The sequence below is a fragment of the Quercus robur genome, chromosome 5 (assembly GCF_932294415.1).
Source record: "Quercus robur chromosome 5, dhQueRobu3.1, whole genome shotgun sequence".
In the NCBI taxonomy this organism is placed as follows: Eukaryota; Viridiplantae; Streptophyta; class Magnoliopsida; order Fagales; family Fagaceae; genus Quercus; species Quercus robur.
In genome coordinates this window covers 13,666,065-13,689,674 of record NC_065538.1, presented here as the reverse complement: position 1 = coordinate 13,689,674, position 23,610 = coordinate 13,666,065, and the positions used below count along the sequence as shown (strand labels likewise).

Below are 23,610 nucleotides of genomic sequence, written 5' to 3'. Positions count from 1 at the left end.
ACAACCAATCAAACCCCAAAGTTCTCACTACTTTTCCTCTGTCCAACCCAATAACATTCCGCCACGTCAATGCCAATCACTTTGCCAGGTAAATTTATCATAACCCCCAAACAAAAAAAAAACATTAAAAAAATCAAAAATTACAAGCCCATTATTGAGAGAGAACTAGACAAAGAACGAGGTTGTGTGTGTATATGTGATTTTTGGTTCTCTCCGAAGCCCAAAGCCGAAGAGCGGTTTGCTCAGTCACTCACATTTTAATCTCCCAAAAAAAAATAAAAAATAAAAAATAAAAAATCAAATTTTATTTATTTATTTATTTTTCATTGTAGAGAGAGAAATAAAAATTTAGAGAGAGAAAAAAGTGGGCCTTTTTATTTTTTTATATTTTTTTTTGGTTTTACTAATTTTCTCAATGCTTCAATGGTTGAATTAGAATAGAAAGAAAACCCAAATGATTTTGTGAATTCCTTTTACTTTTTTTTTTTCATTGATGGGGTTTTGATTGAAGCTATGATCTCTGCGAACCCAAAAGAGCGATCGATCTTCGATGCAGTGATTATTGGATTGGTTTGGATTTGAATTTGATTGGTGACCGTTTGATTTAGTGGGGGAGAGCACAATGAACGGTGGTGATGAGGTCGTCGCAGCTCCGGTGGACCCACCTCAGCCTCTGGAGTGGAAATTCTCTCAGGTTTTTGGAGAACGCACCGCGGGTGAAGAAGTTCAGGAAGGTATATATAAATATATTTATTATATAATGTTTTCAATTTTTTTTTTGGTAATGTTATCAATTTGCGAGAATTGTTGCTATTTGTGCCTGTATTTGGATCCAAGTGATATTTTGTGGAAAGTATTGGGATTAGGGTTTGTTTTGGGGGTTTGGATCCATTTTGGATCATGGGTCGTTGAGAATTTGTGATTTTGGGATGTGGGTATTGGAGGAAATGTTGTCTTGGCTGTTGGGTTGTGGGGGGTTTTGTGATTTGGGGACAAAATAGTTGGGTTTGAGTGTTTGTGCATGTGAATTGTGATTGTGATGATTGGGTTTTGCATTGGGTATTCATTGGATTGGGAGAATGGAGAGTGTGGAAGTGAGCTTGGTTGAGTTGGTTTTGTGGGTTTGGTTTTGGTGCATGCACTTGTTGTGGGGTTGGAATTGGTTCCTTTTTAGTTGTAAATGCGTGAATTCGCGTGTTTAATCTGGGATCTTATTGATTATGCTTTTAGTTTTGGAGTTGTGATTTTGGTTTGTTAGTGCATGGATTAAGTTATAATTTTGCTACTTCAATTTCAAGCAGAATTTGGCTGTTCAACAGCAGTTGCTAGCTAGCTGGGACTATCACTTAGTTTTGTAAAATTTATTAGCCAAAGTGATAGTAATGGTGCCTTGAGAATGTTCATGTAAATATGGATAGTATGTTAAGTGAATCTTTTTTACTTATCAAAAATAAAAAAGTACCTTTTTTTCCAGATTCAGGGTTATGTGCAATGGTGCTCTGCCTTTTTCTTATAATTGAGTGCACTTTGTGAAAACCAAACTGCAGAGTCATTGTAAGCCTTGTTATTTGGATCTCAAGTATGATGTGGGATATGGGAGAGGGCAGTTTAAAAGGAGAATGTGAGAGGGTAGGTGAGATGACTAATCTCGTGGTGAAAGAGGTGTCATGCATTTGGTGATTGAGAAACAAGGATTGTCAAGTCAGTATGTCTGATGAGACAGTTTCATTGATGTAATGGATCTCCTATCTTCTTCATTGATGTAATAAATTTAGATCATTTAAAATAGAGAATTGAAGGTCTATAAGAATCCAATAGTTAAATCATTAAACTACACAAAAGTTTTGAACTCTAGTGCATCATTGTAAATGAAACAAATACCCGGAAGTATGTGCTTCTGTTTTAGGTTTAGGATGTTTGAAGTAGAGTGGCAAAATTAGCTTTACATGCCAATTGTTAATTAAATTTCAAACTAATATGTATGCTTGCTATATATTACAATCGAAGGTTCCTCCAAGCGTGGCTTTCTTTTCATGGTCAGCTTCTTTAGGTAAGATTCTTACAACTGCTAACCTTCGCAAAAGGCGTATTGTTGTTCTTGATTGGTGTTACATATGCAAGAGGTGTGGAGAGTCGGTGGATCTTCTGCTATATTGTCCCTTAGCCTATGAGTTGTGGTCGTTGGTGTTTTGTTTGTTTGGGCTGCATTGGGTTATGCCACATAAGGTTATTGAGTTGTTTGAATCTTGGCAAGGTAAATTTGGGCAGCATCGCAATATAGATTTTTGGAGACTTGTGTTGCACTGTTTGATGTGGTGTATTTGGAGGGAAAGAAATGCTCGCTGTTTTGAGGGATGTGAATGGTCCTTGCTTGAGATTAAGTCCTTTTCTTACACACTCTCCTTGTTTGGAGTGTAGCCCTGTCGCATTTTTCTTGTTTTTCTCTTCCTCTTTTACTTAATCATTGTAATTTTGGTTCTTGATTTTTGCCCCCACAGTACATCTCCAATGTACTCAGGTTGGCTATGGAGATTTGGGATGGAGAGGGCTGCCCTTTGGAGGCAAGTGATAGCTGTGAAATATGGCTGTGGATGGGGTAGTTGGTGTACTAGGCCTACTAATGGTCCATATGGTGTTGGCTTGTGGAAAAATATTAGTCGGGATGGCCTTCTTTCTCTCACCACATTCTATATGAGATTGGGGATGGGTCTAGGGTGAAATTTTGGCAAGACCGTTGGTGTGGCGAAACATCTCTTGCAATTAGCTATCCTGAATTGTTTAGTTTTTGTCGAGATCAAGAGGTTAGTGTGGTTGAGGTTATGAAGTTTGATAACGGAATCCTGTTTTGGGATGTAAATTTCTTTAGGGGTGTGCATGCTCGGGAACTAGAGGCACTGGCTGGTTTCATGGATACCATATATGGTGCATCAGTGGGAGGGCTTGGCAAGTATAAGATGTGCTGGAAATTTGATATAAAGAAGGGCTTCACGGATAAGGATTATTACAATCTCTTAGTGGGCTCTAATGACTATTGCTTTCCTTGGAAAAGCATTTGGAAACAGAAGATTCCTTCTCGAGTAGCTTTCTTTGTTTGGATTGCTGCTTTAGGGAATGCTTAACGATTGACAATTTATGAAGAAGGAAGGTTTGGATATTGGACTGGTGCTATATGTGCAAGTGTAATGGTGAATCAGTTGATCATCTTTTTCTTCATTGTCCGGTTGCAATGGATATGTGGGCTATGGGGTTCGGGTTGTTTGGAGTGAGCTGGGTTATGCCGCAATCTGTAGTGGAGCTTCTAGCATGTTGGAAAGGCAGTTTTGGCCGTCATCGAAATAGGTATATATGGCTGATGGTTCCCCATTGCTTATTGTGGTGCCTTTGGAGGGAGAGAAATAGTCGGTGCTTTGAAGATAAGGAGAGATCCATATCAGACTTGAAGCTATTTTTCTTTAGAACTTTAATGGATTGGTTGATTGCCTTGCAGAACCAATCTTTCTCATTCTTTCTTGATTTCTTAGATTCTTGCAATTTTTGTTCTTGATTGTTTGACCCCCTTGTACACTCCCTGTGTACTAGGGTGTTCCACTTTTTTTGATATCAATAAACTTTTTACTTATCAAAAAAAAATTACTTTGATCCATTCATGCATAAATTTTGGCTGGGTGATTTGCTTCTGAGGTATAAACCTTGTTGGTTTTCTGGTAATTCATTTGAAATTTATACACGACCTTTTCAGTTTCTATGTAGGAAATTTTTGCTTGTAATGAAGAGATATTGCAATACTAGAAGGGGTGGCAGACTAGCAGTGGCATATTATATTTACCTTTTGTTTTCTTTGCAATTTTTTTTTTTTGATAAGTCAAAATTTTTATTAGATAAGACTACTTTATGCAAAACAAGCACGAACCAGCCAAATAAATACAAAGAAAACTAAATGCTATGTACAAGAAAGAAGAGAGTCAATAAACATTGAGAGGGAATCACTAGATGTGGGATTCCAAGCCCGAGACCAATCAAACAAAGTGCCAACAAATGAGGCAAGGAGTTAATCTCCCAAACTCTCTACATCCCCAAACGTACGGATGTTGTGTTCCCTCCAAATACACCACATTAAACACAATAGTGTCAAGTTGTTTTCTTTGCGATTTCTAGTCTAGGCATTTAAATCTTCAATAGTATGAGCAGGTAGAATGGAATTTCTTAGTTAGTTTGTCTGTTTTTCCCTCTGCAGTTGATATAATTTCAGCAATCGAATTTGACAAAACGGGTGACCATCTTGCTACTGGTGACCGTGGGGGCCGGGTGGTACTCTTTGAGAGGACAGATACGAAAGATGTATGTTCTTTCTGCCCTAACAGTTTTCACTACATGCAATAGTGATATATTAAATTGTCATTTCTGGTTTGTTGTTACATTATGACTTCTTTGTATACTGTAATGTGTAGCATGGTGGCTCTAGAAGGGATTTGGAGAGGTTGGATTATACAATTGGTAGGCATCCTGAGTTCCGTTATAAAACAGAGTTTCAGAGCCATGAACCTGAGGTGATTTTTTTATTTTTTTATTTTTTTCAATTAGTTACTGGTTCATGTCTGCATCATTTCTATGCTGTTGCATGCTGGGATCTAAATTTTTTATACTAAAAATTGTGCCTGCATTTCTTCATGTCAGTTTGATTATCTCAAGAGCTTGGAAATTGAGGAGAAAATCAACAAAATTAGATGGTGTCAAATGGCCAACGGGGCTTTATTTCTTCTTTCCACAAATGACAAAACAATTAAATTTTGGAAGGTAAGAAAGGAATGTCATCTTATGGCTTTTTATATTTTTCAAGGTCTCTATCTTTTAATTTGTTCTGCACAAATTACTGCACTTCAATTGAAGTGAATATAAGTATTTTTCTTTCATTGAAGTGAATTAATGGAGATTGAAGGATTGCCAGCTGGCAGAATTTATAATTTGTTTGTATTTCTCTGTTGTATTGGTTCATAATCTTGTGTGCAGAGGATGCGGTATTTGGTATACGTCTGTTATAATTTTTTTCCACCCCCAAATTTCATATCCTGGTTTTTGCCTTGTCTAGAAATGCATGCATGCAATGAGGTTGCATGTTGTACAAACCGAAAAGTTGCATGTTGGACTTTGTTCAGTAGAAAGAAAAAAAAGAAATGCAAGGTCACTTGCATTAATTGCTGTATTAAATGGTTTGTAAAGATTCACTTACTGAAGGTTGCAATCTCTTTGGCTGATTGGTTATTTTAGATGGGGCATAGAAATGGTCACTGTATGTTGTAAAGATATAAGCATGAGTATAAACAATCAGCCAAGGAGATCTCAACAAAATGGCATCTCCTTCCTCCATTGCCAAAAGGTGGAGGGCAGAGGTCACTGGATGAATTCTGAGTGTGTGGGTGAGTTGTTTTTTCTGGGAAATAAGAACTATGTATATAAAACAAGGCATACTGTAAAAAAAATCTTATTGAATTGTGACACTGGTGCAAGTAAATGCTTTCTATGAGTTCTTCACTTCCATGTATCTAAATTTTTGGTTTATGGATGTATGATGGTTCAGAAAGTGACAAAACAGATGTAATGATTTCCACTTTTTATTTATTTTTCTCTTACTTTGTTTATTGATGGCTTCATGTGAAAACTGTGGATTTCTTTGCTGTTGCAGGTCCAAGAAAAGAAGATCAAGAAAATTTCTGACATGAATTTGGACTCTTCAAAAGCTGTTGGAAATTGCAGTGTTGCTAGTTCGAGTAATTCACTTAGCCCTAGACCGTACCTTGCAAATGGAGGATGCCCAGACAGATCATACAGTTCTCTGAGCAATGAGCTCTCATTCCCACCTGGGGGCATTCCTTCACTACGTTTACCCATGGTAGTTGTATGTGATCCAGTATATTGATTTTTTTGGTCTGTATAATTTTTATTTTTTGGTTTTTTTATGATGCATACATTCTTAAAATGGGCATGAATTACGTTATTATGAATTTTATTTGTATATAAAAATAAATAAAAAATCATCATCAATTGATGCCACTACTCACTAGGTTATAACTTAAACCAGCTCTGAGCACCAAGAAAGATGGATGAAAGAGCAAGAAAAACCCTAGCTGCAGCAAGGCATGCCTTGAAGCCTCTCCTTCTTCAGAGAGCAATGATTTTGTCTGGGTCTTAGATTTGGGCTTTAGTGTGAACCTTATTTACATGCAAGTGCTTGTCACGTCTACTTGGATATCGGGCTTTTGTATTATGAGTACAGCTCTTTGGATAAAGTTTGGTTTTATTGGTCAAATTTGTATTAATTTGTTTATTTAAATACTTATTTTTATCCTTTTCTATTTGAATTATCCAAATATGAGTTTGCGGCCATGTCTATATGTGAATATATTTGCACTGTGGAAAGTGTAAAATATGTTTTTCCCATTTTAATTGGATGAAAGGGTTCTTAGAACTGGAGCATAGTCTTAAAGGTCAATGTGGTTTTTTTGTTGTTGCCATGTCTAAATGTGCACCCATGTCTATCTCTTTTTTTTTGGGGGGGGGGGGGGGGGTGTGGGGGGGGGGGGGGGAGGGTGGGGAGGGTGTGTTTAGAAAGAGAAAGTTTCTCCTCTTATGCAGCACTAACACTTAAAGTTATGAAACATGCAGGTTGCTAGCCATGAAACCAGTCTTGTAGCTAGATGTCGAAGGGTATATGCTCATGCTCATGATTATCATATCAATTCCATTTCAAATAACAGGTGCCTCCATTTCTTTTGCTAAACTACTACTTGTGTTATTAGTTAATTATTTTTTACTTCTTGTATTATTAGTTTATACTAGGGTTCTTAGGACCTTAAGAAGCAATAAGGCATTGTGTTTGACTTTCTATGTATCCGTGCTTTACTGATTTCTTATATCTTAAGAATGGAACATCAATTGATTTGACTTCCATTTTTTTGAAACATCAATAAGATAAGGGTTAAACTTTTAAATGTTTGCCTGAGATATTATTTCAATAAAATCAATGATGAAGGCCTTTAGGTTTAACCCTATGTTTGGATGAGCTTATTTTCATTAGCTTATTTTTTCTTATAAAAAAAATAAGGTATGTAGAATCGTATGGTTGTGGCTAGAAAAAATGAGGTTTTAAAAGGTTATACATAAGCTAGCAACTGGGATTTTAAGCTAAAACAGACCTGGATCAACTAGTATTGAGTTCCAGCATCCCCCCTCCACACCCACATCACACAATTGAAAAAGCACATTGAATTTCATATTTTGATTTAAGCATAGATTTTTCATCAAGAACCGTTTGAGGTACTTAGAGGAAACTGCTGCCTTTTTTTTCCCTCTTGCTTCTCACAATTGCTATGGATGGTAAAACATATTTGTCACCGTCCCTAAGATAAGGCATTGTGTCTGACTTTCTATGTATCCGTGCTTTACTGATTTCTTATATCTTAAGAATGGAACATCAATTGAATTGACTTCCATTTTTTTGAAACATCAATAAGATAAGGGTTAAACTTTTAAATGTTTGCCTGAGATATTATTTCAATAAGATCAATGATGAAGGCCTTTAGGTTTAACCCTATGTTTGGATGTGCTTATATTCATTAGCTTATTATTTCTTATAAAAAAAATAAGGTATGTAGAATCGTCTGGTTGTGGCTAGAAAAAATGAGGTTTTAAAAGGTTATACATAAGCTAGCAACTGGGATTTTAAGCTATAACAGACCTGGATCAACTAGTATTGAGTTCCAGCATCCCCCCTCCACACCCACATCACACAATTGAAAAAGCACATTGAATTTCATATTTTGATTTAAGCATAGATTTTTCATCAAGAACCGTTTGAGGTACTTAGAGGAAACTGCTGCCTTTTTTTTTCCCTCTTGCTTCTCACAATTGCTATGGATGGTGAAACATATTTGTCACTTCAGCCGCACATGCACATCCTTGATGTTATCTAGTTAATCTTTCTAGAGAAAGGTAAATAGGGGATTAAATGTTGACACTTTTTCCACCTTCTACAATAACCTAGCAATGAAATTTGGTTATCTATATATAGCATTTTGTTTGATGATGTTTATGGATGACGGATAGATGAGAGATTGGATTTTTTTTTTTTTTTGGGGGTGGGGGAGGGGGGAGGGTGTGTGGAAGTAAATAATATATTGGAAACCTTATAAAGGTCACAACCCTATTACTCAAAAAGTATATAAGAAAAGCACCTAAAGGAAATCTGACCTCAAAAACTTAAGTGGTAATCAACACCAACGATCAACGTCAACAAATTAGAGAAAGGAAAACAAGAAGTAGTAGCCATCCAATCGTACAAGGACCATAAAAATCAAAGCTTCAGTTCCGCAATGGGAGACTTGAGATCCTTCAAAGTTTCAATCATTTCTCTCCCTCAAAATACTCCACATAATGAACAAAGGAATTACATATCAAATATTACTACTAAAATGCTTGCCAAAGTTTCCTTGCCAGTATGCCAATAGTTCAGCCCCTATTCTAGGCATAATCCATAAAATTCCAAACAGACAAATCACTGAGAATGCCTTAAAATTTTGAGCCATTGGTGCCACTAAAATTTAGTTGCTAAACTTTTATGACTGGTCTTTATATAAATTTGTTACTATTTGGTCCCTTTATTACTCTAGATTTATTTTATATCTTGATAGCATTTGTTTGGCTCTGATAGTTGTGCTAGCTGCAGAATCACTGAACGTGTGAGACATCCCAGTCATTGGAATTCACTAATAAATTGCTCATGACTGTTTCATTCTTTTAATTGTGCATGCTCAGAGCCATCTTTAGCTTCCATTATGATTTCTGCTGAATCCTTTATTTATTTTATATCCACTGAATGGCCAATAGCCTTGTAGCTCAATTGACACTTCCTAGTGTTTCCAATGGAGACGTCTAGGGTTCAAATCGCCCCCCCACCCCCCTCCCCCCGTTCCAATGTAACTATTAAATTATCAAAAACAAAATTTAGCCACTGAATGTCTGGGATTCATGATTCATGTTTTCAGCTTGTTATTGAACTGTAACTTTACATTTTTCTTTACATATCATCAACTTATAAGCATTGAGCTATAACTATCATGCCCACAATTATGGTTTATTGTTCGCCTTCCATCTTTAGAATGGTTTCATGATGCCTTCACTGATCATTTTGTTCTCTCACTTCCAGTGATGGTGAAACTTTTATATCTGCGGATGATCTTCGAATAAATCTTTGGAACTTGGAAATTAGCAATCAGAGTTTTAATATTGTGGATGTGAAGCCTGCAAACATGGAAGATCTGACTGGTAAGCTTTTTAATTCTACTATCCATGGCTTTATCAAGAATTTTAGTGTCAGTTACATTCTTGAGTTGCAAACTGTTTTAGCAGATCATATTTTCTTTTTCTTCTTTTGGGATGACAATTTTTTATTATTAATTGAATTTATATAATAAAAAACTACCTCATGCCATGTCTTATATATATATATAAACTGACGTACAAAAGATATACGCCAGATAGTCTTAGGAATTACATCCAAAGAATTATAAGCAAATGAAAGAGATTCCACCTATATTATAAATATTTAAAAAGAAAAAAAGAAAAGAAAAATTATCTATGAACTCTTCAATGGAATTACAATCACTGCTTATAATAAAAAAATGGAACTACAATCACTGAAACCCAAAACAGTCGACCATTCACATAGTAATATAAGGGAAAAGGTCTTCAGTTGTACTAATAAAAAAAAAAAGGGAAAAAGGTCTTCAGCTGCAAATCTGAAACTTCCACTTCTTTAAAAGTAAGATAATTCTGCTCCCTATATAATACCTGCACCTTACATAAGGGGGATATATATATATATATATCACTTCATTAAAAACTGATATACAGGAAGTATGCTGTAAAAACAAAGAATAACAACTAGGAGAAATAGGAAAAGAAAAGGTGAGAAAGCTAGAAGTCTAGAAATTAAGTTATGTCAATTCATTAAAAACAGATATACAGCAAGTATGCAGTAAAAACAAAGAATAACAACTAGGAGAAATAGGAAAAGAGAAGGAGAGAAAGCTAGAAGCCTAGAAATTATTGGTGAATAAGAAGAATCCAAAAACTCCATCATAGAATATGCTGAGAAAGTATAGGATTTTGAGGATAAGGAGAGATCCATATCAGACCTGAAGCTATTTTTCTTTAGAACTCTAATGGATTGGTTGGCTGCCTTGCGGAACCAATCATTTTTTTCCTTTCTTGATTTCCTAGATTCTTGTAACTTTTGTTCTTGATTGTTTGACCCCTTGTACACTTCCTGTGTACTAGGGTGTTCCTTTTTTGATATCAATAAACTTATTACTTATAAAAATAAAAATAAAAGGATTTTGAACCCCATTCATAAAGGGTCTTCAGAAACCAGAACTTAAGATTAGGCAAAGTACGCTTTTCCCTCATATGTATGCCGATTCTTCTCCTTCTACAAGCACCACATAAGACAAGCAGGAGCGGCAACCCACATTTCCTTGAATCTACAGGAACTCAAGGCTCCTTTCCAAGACTCCAACATAGTCATGACAGAACTTGGCATGACCCAAGTGATCCCAACTAGGATGAAAGCCTACAGGTCACAAGCAATAGGAAAATGGAGCAGGAGATGACTCACTGATTCACCATCAGATATGCAGCAGCCCCAGTCTGATATGATAACAATCCTCTTTAAGAGATTATCCATTGTCAAAATATGCGCAAGTGTCACCACCCAAACAAAGAACACAGCTCTTGGCGGGGTTAACGTTTTCCATTTGCATTTCCAAGGAAATTGGATAGGATTTACAGCCCTTACCGAAACACTCTATTATAAGATTTAACCTGGAATCTGGTCTTAGGTGATGGAAGCCAAATCAATCTATCAGGACCTGTAGGGGTTACCTTCACTGCATACAGATCATCCAAAAAATGGGCCATAGAATCTACTCCCTGTCTTGTGCCTCTCGGATGAAGATAGGTTTCCAATGCACCTGGCTGTTGACCCAATCAAAATAGTCTGAAACCAAAGCCTCATTATCTCTAGCAAAGCTGAACTGCTCAGGTATCTATCCTGGATGGTTCCATTCCTATCCCAATGGTACTTCCAAAACAACACTTGGGAACCAGCTCCCACCTCAAAATGAGTGTAGGATGGAATTTTTATTTTGATAGGTAATATTACTTATATTGAAAAAACTGAACATTGTGTTCACGATGGTGAACACTCTGAACAAGAAACAAATACAACAAGTTCAAGAACTAAAGCTAACGGATTGTAAGAATTCAGAAATTGAAATACAATGCGTAAAACCCCAAATACAAGCCCATTGGAACTAAGTACCGCAGAGAAGAGATTTTAAGAGGCTTACTCATAGTCTCATACAGACCTTTCTGATATTTTTCTACAAGCCTACTTGTACAGACCTTTTACCATCCAAAGTACCACTGACATCGAGTAGAATAAATCACTACTCAATATCACCCATTGAACCTCAAACACACAAAAGACATAGCTGCACATAGCATAAGCGATTTCACAATGAAGTAACATGTGATCCACCATCTCCCCATCCCACCTACACATACAACACTGATCTACTAGCACAATTCCTTTCTTCTTAAGAATATCATTAGTCAAAAATCTTCCTTTAAGCTGCTGTCCATGTGAAGAAAGTGACCTGCTTTGGAGCTTTGGCACGTCAAATACCTCTTTGTGGAAAATATATCTCCCTTAGAGCTTGCAAAACAATGTAGTAGTACCGAACATCAAACGCCCCACTCTCTTTTAATGTATGCTTTCTGATGCATGTTTCCACACTAGAATTGATTTCATGATGTGAGAGTCACAGACTTGCATGTGTGGTGCATGCATGTGCCTGTGGCTGGTCAGAAGACTCAATTGGTCATTTGAAATTGCACCTGGCTTAGTTTGGTTAGTGGCAGAAAAAGATACATTTTGGAATATCTTTCATTGTGTGACATCTCTTGTAAACCTGTGAGTTGTTCATTTTCACTACACTGCCAGTCTCTTTTTTTTTCGTAAGTTTGAGCTGTCCTTAGGAATTTTAAAAGCAGTACATGAAAAACTACTAACAGTTTTCATTTTTGATTACTTTTTCGTAAGATTTTGTTCTCTGATATGTTCTCTCCTTGAATATGTATTCTATTTATTCTTGCAGAGGTGATAACTTCAGCAGAATTCCACCCTAGCCATTGCAATATGTTAGGATATAGCAGCTCCAAAGGTTCAATCCGCCTTATTGATTTGCGGCAATCAGCTTTATGTGATTCTCATGCCAAATTGTAAGTGTTAACTTGTTTTTGCTCTAATTTGGTCATTCTGCAGCAGCCTTAAAAAGGAAATGTGGTCTGATTTGCTTGCAAAATGTTAGATGGGGGGAAAGAGATAGAGAATCCTATGAGCTCTAGCTCAGATGGCATCTCCTCCCCTTGGAAGAGTAAGGTGGAGGGTGATGTCCTGGGTTCATGACCCACTGATGTGTGTGTAATTACAGATAATAATAAAAAGAAGGATAGAGAAAAAGTACTTCTAGGGCTCAGCATATAGATTAAAAATACTCTAATACCCTTCATGGACTAACCAGTAATATCCTTTTGATACAGGTTTGAGGAACCAGAGCCACCTGGTACTAGATCATTTTTCACCGAGATAATTGCTTCAATCTCAGATATTAAATTTGGAAAGGATGGAAGATATATACTTAGTCGTGATTACATGACTCTTAAGGTTTGATTTCTGTACTTGCTTGCGATTTTTGTTTTGTGCTTGGTATTGAATTTCATGATCTTATCAAGTTACATGCACAGAAATTTGCTCTTTTTAAGCACTCCATGACAAGTTTTATTTGGCTACATTTGATTTATGAAAGAATCATGTATCTGTATATCCATGAGGTGCTGAAAGGGTATGACTGCAATAAATTTGATCTGCAGTATGGAGAAAGCATAAAATTTTGAAGATAACATTTTCCTGTATATTCTTTCTGAAGAGAACCATGCCAGAACAGAAACCTGATGCTTTGCATGGCAAGCATGTAAATAGGATTCCTTGTTCCACTGAAATGTTACTCCAAGGATTCTTCACTTTAGTATTAATATAGCAAAAATGAGCTGGATTGTATGCGGAAGGAGTTTATGTAGGAATATGTTGCACTCAGTTAAGAGGGGGGTGGGGGTGGGGAGAGAAAGGGAGAAACATGGGTTGCATTAACCAAGATAGAAGGGGATTTTGTTGAAGAGAAACAACCTAACACTATGTTTGAGAGTTTATAAAAAAATAGAATGGAAAAGAATGAAATATATAATTTTACTAGTATGCCTTTTACGTTTTATTTGTCTTTTCTTTAGATATGGATAAAATTGAATTTTACCTCCTTTTTATTAAAGGAATAAGCGTTTCTCTAACTTTTGTAAGGAACTCTTTTTGTTTTTTTTTTTTGGGGGTGGGGTGGGGGGGGGGGGGGGGGAAGAGAATGGAATGGAATATACTTTCCTATAGCCATTCCATTCTTTTTCTCTAAACTCCCAAACAGGAGAATAGATGAAATATCATTTAAGGATCCTTTTCATTCCTTTCTAAGGAGGTGGAGGGTAATAAATTACCAATTCTCACAAAAACTTAAGCTACTAGAAAATTGTGAATTTAATCATTTAACCATAATTCTAACACTCCTCATCACATGTGGGTTTAAACTTCCCCTTAATAAGTGGGGTCCAACATGTGGGATTTTTAACATTTTAAATGAAAGGTAGAGTGAAGACATGAATCGAATTCAGGATCTTCTGCTTTGATATCATGATAAATGACCAATTCTCCCAAAAGCTTAGGCTAGTAGAAAATAATGAATTTACTCATTTTACTTTAATTTGAACACTTCCTCTCATGTGTGGGCCATAATATTATCAGAGGGTGGAGGTCATGGTTTCAAAAGGACGACAAAGAGCAACCTGGTTCACTTTCAGTATGTCCTACTACAATCTTAACACACACACACAAAATAGTATCCAGGTTCTATAACTCTTCTTTCTGCATCCACTCTGTTCTGTGTGATAATAGGTTCCACCTAAAAGAATAGGGTAAATGAATAGGATAACGTGATTTAACAAAAAAGGGATGAAATAGGGCTACCATATTTGATATGTTCAATTTTAAAAAAAAGGAGATGAAATAGGTCTAACATATTTGATATGTTCAAAAATATATGTTGATGAATAATTTGGCCAGCCATACTAAATGGTTCAACAAGTTAGGTAGTTTAGAAACATGTTCAGAGAGTTCAAGGCAGCAAGAAAAATGTATGTTAAGTGCTAGCCCAAACTGCAGACAAAACTGGGGGATAATTTCTCTAAAAAATGATTTCCAATTGGAGACCAAAGGTACACTTTAAGAGGACAGGAGGAAGACCAATAAGAAACAAGATAATTTTTGATAAACACGAATCAAGATAATAATATAATACTGTAGTCAGCAGAAAATTTCTCTTTTTAGGCTTCAATGTCATAACAGAAATTTGACCAATTTAGATAGATGGCAATATCTAGTTCTCTAGCTTTGAGTTGGTAGCATCTTCTATGAACTAAAACATGCTTTGATAGCTTTAGACTTCATAGTCATGCCTTACTGTACGTACCTTTATATTGGTTGGATTAGAATGTTAAGACCCATTCACATGGATGTAATTATAAAGGAGAAGTTTTAAATGAGTCCATGAGTAAACCAAGATAAATGCCTAGCATAGTATAATTCCGTAGATTCAATAACTAGTCTTAGTTCATTACTTGTGGCTTCATATCTCAAATTGATTTCTAGGTTTTAACATTGGTTTGATAATCGAATTACATTGTCTCCTATTTCAAGGGGTTGCAACTGTCACTGAACCTTAACAAGTTTTGTCATTCTATGGATAATATTTAAGACAAGTTGATGTTAATGGTTTCAATTTGTAGTGACCATCCTTCACAGCAATCTCTCTCCCTGGTAGTTTTAGTGTTTTGCTGAGATTTAGCTCAATAGTGATTCTTTCCTTTCTGAAAACAGGGAGAAAACATAAAAGTGATGTGGTTGATAAGGAGATGAACGTAATAATGAGTGATAAAAGTTACTTAGACAGCTATGTCATAGTGTACACGATATATTAGGGTATCAAAGAGAGAGAGAGAGAGAGAGATGACTGAAGTTTCTTTATGCCTTCTCATTCTTAGGTCTGTTGTCCCCTATCTCCCTCAAAACAAAAATAAAAAGAGCTCCACACAGGAGGAAAACTTGTGTCAGGGGTGGTAGTTCTTATCTAGACATTCCCCTAAAAAAAAAGAAAAAAAAAATTATATCTTCAATTTATTGGCTTAAGTCATGACTTTCTTTTGTTATATACGATAGCAATGACAATTCAAAATTTTTTTTTTTTTTTTTTTTGATAGATAACGAAAAATTTTATTAAAAAAGTAGCCAACCCGAGTACATTGGGGATGTACTGTGGGGGCAAAAATCAAGAAACAAAATTACAATGATCAAATAAAATTGGAATGGAAGAACAAGTAAAATGCGATAAAGCCACACTCCAAGCAAGGAGAGTGTGACAGAAAAAAGATTTAATCTCTAGCAAGGACCGTTCACATCCCTCAAAACATCTAGCATTCCTTTCACTCCAAATGCACCACATCAAACAATGCGGCACTAGTCTCCAAAGGCCTATATTGCGGTGACGCCCAAACTTACCTTGCCAAGATTCAAACACCTCAATTACCTTATGTGGCATAACCCAGTGAATTCCAAACAAACAAAACACCAAAGACCACAACTCAAAAGCTATGGGGCAATGAAGAAGAAGGTGATCCACTGACTCCCCACACCTCTTACACATATAACACCAATCAAGAACAATAATTCGCCTTTTGCAAAGGTTATCTGTTGTAAGAATTTTACCTAAGGAAGCAGACCATGAGAAAAAAGCTACCCTTGGAGGAACCTTTGATTGCCACACCATTCTCCAAGGGAAAGAAGTAAGAGTAGAAGGGTAGAAAGGAAGATAGAATCCTCTAACCTCAAAACCTCTACTCCTAGTTGTTTTCCAACAAACTTTGTCAGGGCCAACCCCCCTCGCAATCAAAGAGTAGACAATGCCCATAAACCGATCAAAAGATTCTTGCTCCCAATCTTGAGGTGGATGACGAAATCTAACATCCCAATGAATCCTCCCACCAGACCAACCCATCACCTCTGCCACTGAAGCATCTCTTGCCCTACTAAGACAGCAAAGTTCTGGAAAAGCCTCTTTGAGGGTACAATCCCCACACCACACATCCTTCCAAAACTTCACTCTAGTACCATCCCCCACCTCATACCGTAGGAGTTTAGAAAAGATCAACCAGCCATTTCTAATATACCTCCAAAGGCTAACACCATATGCACTTGTCACCTTTTTCGTGCACCAACCACCCCAAACATTCCCATATCTCGCCTCTATAACCTTCCTCCATAAAGCATCTGTCTCTATACCATACCTCCATAACCACTTGCCTAACAAGGCAGAGTTAAAACTTCTCAAACGTCTTATACCTAGCCCCCCAACCTGCACAGGCCTACAAACCTCAGCCCATTTCACTAGGTGTAATTTAGAATCACCACTAATACCACTCCAAAGAAAATCTCTTTGTAATTTCTCAATGCGATTAGCCACCTTCCTTGGAATAGGAAGAATGGAAAGAAAATAAGTAGGTAAGGAGGAAAGAGTACTTTTAATAAGAGTTACCTTACCCCCTTTAGATAGATAAAGCCTCTTCCAACCTGCTAGTCTCCGCTCCATCTTCTTTAAAATAGGATTCCATACTGAGAGCTCCTTGAATTTTGCACCTAAAGGAAGGCCCAAATATTTAAAAGGAAGGGAAGAATGCCTACACCCTAATAATCCCACTAGATCATCCAGATTGTGCACATCTCCAACTGGAACTATCTCTGATTTCCCCAAATTAATTCTTAAACCTGAAACCTCCTCAAATCTAGTCAGTATCTCCCTTAAAATAACTAACTGATTAGGGACAGCATCACAGAAAATAAGGGTGTCATTTGCGAATAAGAGGTGAGTCACCATCATCGAAATACCAGCCGTATTACCTACATAAAATCCCGACAACTGTCCAGTATTTGTAGCCACATCCAACACACGGCTCAAAGCCTCCATGACAACATCAAATAGCAACGGGGATAAAGGGTCCCCTTGTCGAATCCCCCTAGAGCTGCCAAAGAAATCCGAAGGACTACCATTAATCAGAATGGAAAATTTAACTGTAGAAATGCAACACATTATCCATTTTCTCCACTTCTCTGAAAACCCACAACGTTGGAGCATATACATCAGAAAACCCCAATTCACATGGTCATACGCCTTCTCCACATCCAACTTACACAACACCCCTGGAATCCCTGTCTTCAGTCTACTATCAATACATTCAGCAGCAATTAGGACGGAATCCAAAATTTGTCGACCTTTCACGAAGGCATTCTGCGAATTTGAAATAAGCCCATGTGCAACCCTTCGAAACCGATTAGCCAACACCTTTGAAATAATCTTGTAAATCCCACCAACTAAACTAATTGGCCGGAAATCCTTAACCTCCATAGCATCAACCTTTTTAGGAAGAAGGGCAAGAAATGAGGCATTAAGACTCTTTTCAAACACAGCTTGAGTATGGAAGTTCTGAAACACATCCATAATCTCTTTCTTCAAAACACTCCAGCAAGACTGGAAAAAAGCCATGGAAAAACCATCCGGACCAGGAGCCTTATCACCATTGAACCCATTAATCACTCCAAACACCTCATCCTCATCAAAAGGCCTATCTAACCAAAGAGCATCTTCCTCTGAGATTCTAGAGAATTCCACATCATCTAGGACAGGTCTATGGGTCTCATTTTTAGAATAAAGCTGCCTATAAAAACGAGAGATACACTCTGCTATGGCCTCCGGATCTGAAGACAATTCTCCATCTACCATAAGCCTTTCAATTGAGTTAAATCTCCTGTGAGAATTGGCTACACGATGAAAGAACTTAGTATTCCTGTCACCTTCTCTAATACAAAGAACTCTAGATTTTTGTCTCCAACAAATTTCTTCCAAAAGAGAAGCTTTCTCTAACTCCCCTCAGATCCTTTCCAACTCCAGCTTTTCCTTTTCTGTTAGACCACGACTATCCTCAATAGTCTCTAGAACACTAAGATCCTTCCACAATTGTTTCCCCCGTTCTTCTACATTACCAAAAACCTCTACATTCCATTTTTTCAAATCATGTTTCAGAAGCTTTAGTTTGTTAGCCAACACAAAACTCGGAGCCCCATGCAAATGATAAGATTCCCACCAAGATCGCACCCTTTCCACAAAACCCTCATCCTTAAGCCACATATTTTCAAATTGAAACGGCCTCCTGCCCCTATGAAAGGATCCACCTTCCAAGACAATCAGAAAATGATCTGATAAGAGCCTCGACATTCTTCGCTGGCAAACAGTAGGGAACTTATCCTCCCAATCTGGAGAGAATAAGAATATGTCCAGCCTAGCCTTCGATGCAACTTCACGAGAATTAGACCAAGTAAAAGTTCCCCCTTCCAACGGGATATCAATTAGACCTTGCTCTGAAATAAACTCAGAAAACTCACGCATAGCAGCAGTAAACGCAGTAGCACGAGCACGTTCAGAAGGGAATCTTACCACATTAAAATCACCTCCCACACACCATGGCACAGTCCACCAACTGCTCAACCCAGATAATTCCTCTCATAAAAACCTTCTATCACCCGCTAAATTAGGACCATAAAGTCCAGTAAATGCCCATACAAACTGATCTACCACACTTCTAAACTTACAAGAAACTGAAAAACGTCCCACTGCTTCCTCCACTTTGTCCACAACCCGTGTGTCCCACATCAGTAACACCCCTCCAGAAGCTCCACAAGAACCTAAATATGACCAATCAACATGTTGGCCACCCCACAGACTTCGAAACACAACTCTGGTTATCAATTCCATTTTAGTTTCTTGAAGACATACAATATCTGGCCTCCAACTCCTAATCAAATTTCTGACCCGAAGCCTTTTATCCTGCTCATTCAACCCTCAACATTCCAAGAAATAATCTTCACATTCATTGATACAACACCACAGCCCGCTCACTACTAATACTCCTTCTCTTAGCTGACCCATACTCAACGTTCAAAGAAGTCATTAAGTTTTTCAATTCCTGATGACCCTTTTGCCCCGATTTAACCACCTTCCTCTGACTATCTACCTCATGCCGTTGTTTATCCTTTTTCCTGGCCTTTTAAGGCTAACAACAGACCCGTAATTTGCTCCTCAAAGCCCTCCAATGAAGTCCCCACAGATTTCCTAAACGCCTTAATTTGATTGGTTACCCACTGTGATAACTATTTGCTATCAACTTTCTCCTCACACCCACACTCCTTCACTGTATTGTGTTCATCCTCCAACGGAATTTCAGTGGCCAAAGGTACCACAACTAGAGGCTCCCCACCTCTCTCCCAAGTCATCGACCTTACATCAACTTCCCACAGCTCATCCTCTGACCTAGTAACAACAGACAAAGAATCTATCACACCATCACACTCATCTGCCCAACTAACAATTTGGCCCTCAATGGCAAGAGATTTATTACCTGGTACAACTTCTCCTTCAATGATTGAGCACTCTGACCCGCTATCTGGAGACCCACTATCTGGAGACCGATAAAGCGACAATGGAATCACTATCTGCCTACCATCACTCAATTCCAACATCCAATCTTTAGAATTACCCCATGACTTATCCAAATCTCCAACCAACTCCCTAATCGTGGGACGAGAATTATGGGTCCCCTCCTCGGAGAAGACTTTTGGAGACTCAATTTCAACAATTTCCGAAGCCACCTTTTCTTCACACCCCACTTGTGACTCAACCGGAGAAGACCGGGACTCCACCGCTGTCAAGACCGGCAAAACGGGAAGCTGGGCCTGGCTGATCGACATCTCCTGAGCATCACCGTCGCTATTGTTGAGTTCCGCTGGCACCGATATGGACATCTCTGCTACCGTTGGAGACATTTCAGTTGCTGTTGACCCAAAAACAGAGCTCTCATGTTCCATAAAAGACTTTCCAGGTATGTCTGGCTTTGGGGCTGAAGGACACAATATATTTTCAGCCTCAATCACTTTCGGGCTTGAAGGATTTTGGCTGAAACCAGGCTCAGAGCATTCACCAATTTCAAACACTAACGGGCTAGTCTCACATGGGTCCAAAGAGTCTTTAGTCTTACCAACTAAGGTGTTTTGGGCTTCCAAATCCTTTTGGCCCAAACTCACATACTCAGGAGATGGAGCTTTAATTTCCCATGCTACCCATTTAAAGCTATGAAATCCGCCCCTGGCACAATCCCATGAAACACGCCTTCTTCCATTCTCCTTCAATTCCACAACCAATCCTTCCCCTGTCCAGCGTGAGTTCCTGATTTCTCGCCCCTTCCCAGCATTAATGTCATTTGAATTCAAATTAAATCTTAAAGGAAATCTGCTTTTATTCATTGCTGGAATTTTCTCCTCTAATTTCTTCCCCACATTAATGCTCCGAAACCTCCCTTTCGCAGCACCCACGACTGTCGGCCAAGCTTTACCGACCTGAAAATCATCTTCCACCACCTGATCACATGGTTTGCCAACCGGATATTCTATTGCTAACGATTTAGTATGATTGAATCTCGGAGTTTCCGCTATCTTCTCCACTATTCGAGGCTTCTCATGATCACTGGTAACAGGGTGCTGTATCTGCTTCATATCCCTCGCCGGCGTGTGACCTTTCACTGCTTCTACAAAAGACCAAGAGGATTGAATCTCTGAATTTCGTTTATGTGGCTGAGCTATAAATTTCGAACAACCTGAAGCATATTGTGTGGGTGCCAACATCCTTCTTAATTCAAGCCCAGAAACCCTCCAACCTTGTTGAGCTTTGCCTGCAGGGATAATGATAGCTCTCCTTTGCCCGCCTACTTTGAGTTCTGTCACTGCTAAGAATTGACCATAGGTGTTGGAACCACATTGCAACGTGTAAGCAGTATTACCTTCCCTGAGTGTAAAAAACTGCTTGGGATTGACTCTGATCAGTGTTCAATATTATTCATAAGCCATTGTGCCGCATTCTTGCTCATAAAAACGGATTGCATGAAATATTTACCCCTTTCAAAAATCCTTAGAGAGAAAAAATTTCCCCCTTCCTCGACCACCAACTGAAAAAGCTTTGATTCAATAAAAAAACTTCGAGAACCACCCATACTAATCAGAGAAAGGAAAGAAGAGAACAAAATTTTCTGGCTAATTTGAGGTAGCCGGGCCTCCTATGCTTGGGATGATCAATCGGATATTCTAGCTACATCATTCTGAGCCTCTCCTCTTGGCAGCCCCATCTTACAGACAATTCTTAAAGTGCTAACATTACTCTCCTATACCTTCTATTGCTATTCAAGTCGTTGAAGGCTTCAATTTTACGGGAAGTTTTGGACTTAATGAACATAAAGGACTCTCTCTCTCTCTTGCTACAATTCAAAATTAAAAATAGCTACTTTTGATTGCTATTTGCTCATCTGTATTTTGATCTCTGCACCTTTTTTTTTAATGATATTTTTTGAATGTTGATTTTTGTGAATGTCCTACTGTTGCTCTTTTTTTTTTTTTTTTTTTTTTTTTTTTTTTTTTTTTTTTTAATGTTTTGATGAATTATTGCCTTTAATTGAGCTCTAGAATATGATTTTGGCAATGAGCTCTAGATCAAATGGAATTTCTTTGCTCCTTCTCTTGTAAGAGTAAGGTGGAGGGTAAGGTCGTGGGTTTTAGACCAAGCAGTTGCTTGTGTACCTTACCGATTTATTAAAAAAAAAACAAACGTAATAATATTTGATGTTTTTGTTTTATGCTTGTATTTCTTCCTGGTCTCTAACTTGAGTCTGCATTAATTGTTTGTATAGTTATGGGACATAAATATGGATTCAGGTCCAGTTTCGACCTTCCAGGTTCATGAATATTTAAGACCAAAGGTGAGGTTCCTACTTTGTCAATGCTTAATGTAAGATTTGTGTTGCCATGTTAGGTCTATGCTGATCACACTATTATTGAATGAATCCAGCTGTGTGATTTATATGAAAATGATTCAATCTTTGATAAATTCGAGTGTTGTCTGAGCGGCGATGGATTACGAGTAGCTACAGGTTCTTACAGGTCTGTGTTTTTATGCACATATCTCTGTTTGTAGTCTCATTATTATTCAGAATCTCTGGAGTGCATCTCATGTTTATGTTGATTTTCCCAGCAATTTATTCCGTGTGTTTGGTTCCTCCCCTGGAAGTACTGAGGCAACAACTTTGGAAGCCAGCAAAAATCCTATGAGGTAAATTTTAGTGGAAAATATTGACAAGCATGGCTTTAGCAATCATTCATGTGTCTAATAATAAAAAATTTGATGTGCCCTTTTAGGCGACAAGTTCAGACCCCTTCAAGGCCTTCCAGATCCTTGAGCAGTAGTTTAACAAGAGTTGTCAGACGAGGTCATCAATCCTTTTTTTGTTTATTTCTCATCCTTCTTGGTTTATGACTATCTATTTCTGAGCAGTTTTTCCCGTCCTCTTAACATTGAGTTAATTGTTATTTTACTTAAAATTTGTCATTTTCCATGATGGGATATCCATAACAGGAGCAGAAAGCCCTGGGGTTGATGCAAATGGAAATTCATTTGATTTTACAACTAAGTTGCTGCACCTAGCATGGCACCCAAGTGAAAAATCAATTGCCTGTGCTGCTGCCAACAGCTTGTACATGTACTATGCATAAAGATGGTCCAAGAAGAAATGTAATTTGCTTGATTAACTGCTTTTTGGTTGCTGTTGGAGAAGGCTCCTCGCCTTTCCCACGACCAGTCCGTTGGAGGCTACATCAAATTCTCACAAATTCAAGTGCCCCGTAAAATCTGTAGCATGTGCTTTAAACATCGAAGTTCAGAAGTGGCTGCCAGAATCCATGAGGAAGCAACCTGATTTTGTTCCCGGGTGGGCAGTGTTTCTTTTTACTTCCTCCTCCCAACCTCCAAAATTTCTTTGTTTTTCTTTTATCACCATCTTTTTTCTTTTTCTTTTTTTCCGTATCTTCTTCTGAAAGGGAAGATGCAGTTATGTTCTAAATTTGCGTTGGGTTGAAGTCAAGAAAGAAAAATGTGATTGTAGCTCTCCTACAACAAACACTAAAGGATGTTCAATATTTGCCACTAGGTTTAAGATAAAAATGTAGCTTTTACTCAGAAATCTTGCTGGGATGGAGATGTTGAAACTTGCAGTGCGTCAATTTTTTTATTGATTCTTTGTCGTGGTTTAAATTTCATTGAGGCTGTTTAAGTCTAGTACTTATTTGTAGCTTTCAATTTCAGTATCAGTAAAGAAAAAGCAATAATGGTGTTAGATTTTGATACAAATGTATTTTGGGGTCTTTTTTTTTTTCTCTCCAGATTTTGGTGACAAGGCTGTGAACTTCAGCTAAAA

The 23,610-nt window shown here is 37.7% G+C and overlaps 1 protein-coding gene across 3 annotated transcripts; it reads left to right on the top strand.

Moving 5' to 3' along the window:
• Positions 1-227: 227 nt before the first annotated feature.
• LOC126725210 (serine/threonine protein phosphatase 2A 55 kDa regulatory subunit B beta isoform-like) lies at positions 228-23,471 on the top strand. Of its 3 annotated transcripts, none has more exons than XM_050429785.1 (14): positions 228-734; positions 4,235-4,338; positions 4,449-4,547; positions 4,675-4,794; positions 5,681-5,887; positions 6,661-6,752; positions 9,200-9,318; positions 12,213-12,336; positions 12,658-12,781; positions 22,051-22,119; positions 22,209-22,300; positions 22,392-22,469; positions 22,556-22,626; positions 22,773-23,471. In XM_050429785.1, the coding sequence occupies exons 1-14, from the start codon at positions 623-625 to the stop codon at positions 22,907-22,909; spliced, it is 1,548 nt and encodes a 515-aa protein (XP_050285742.1). In that variant the 5' UTR covers positions 228-622; the 3' UTR covers positions 22,910-23,471. The 3 variants fall into 3 exon arrangements, with proteins under 3 accessions (XP_050285742.1, XP_050285741.1, XP_050285740.1); XM_050429784.1 differs by having other exon boundaries at positions 5,681-5,890; XM_050429783.1 differs by having other exon boundaries at positions 5,681-5,893.
• The last annotated feature ends 139 nt before the right edge of the window (positions 23,472-23,610 follow it).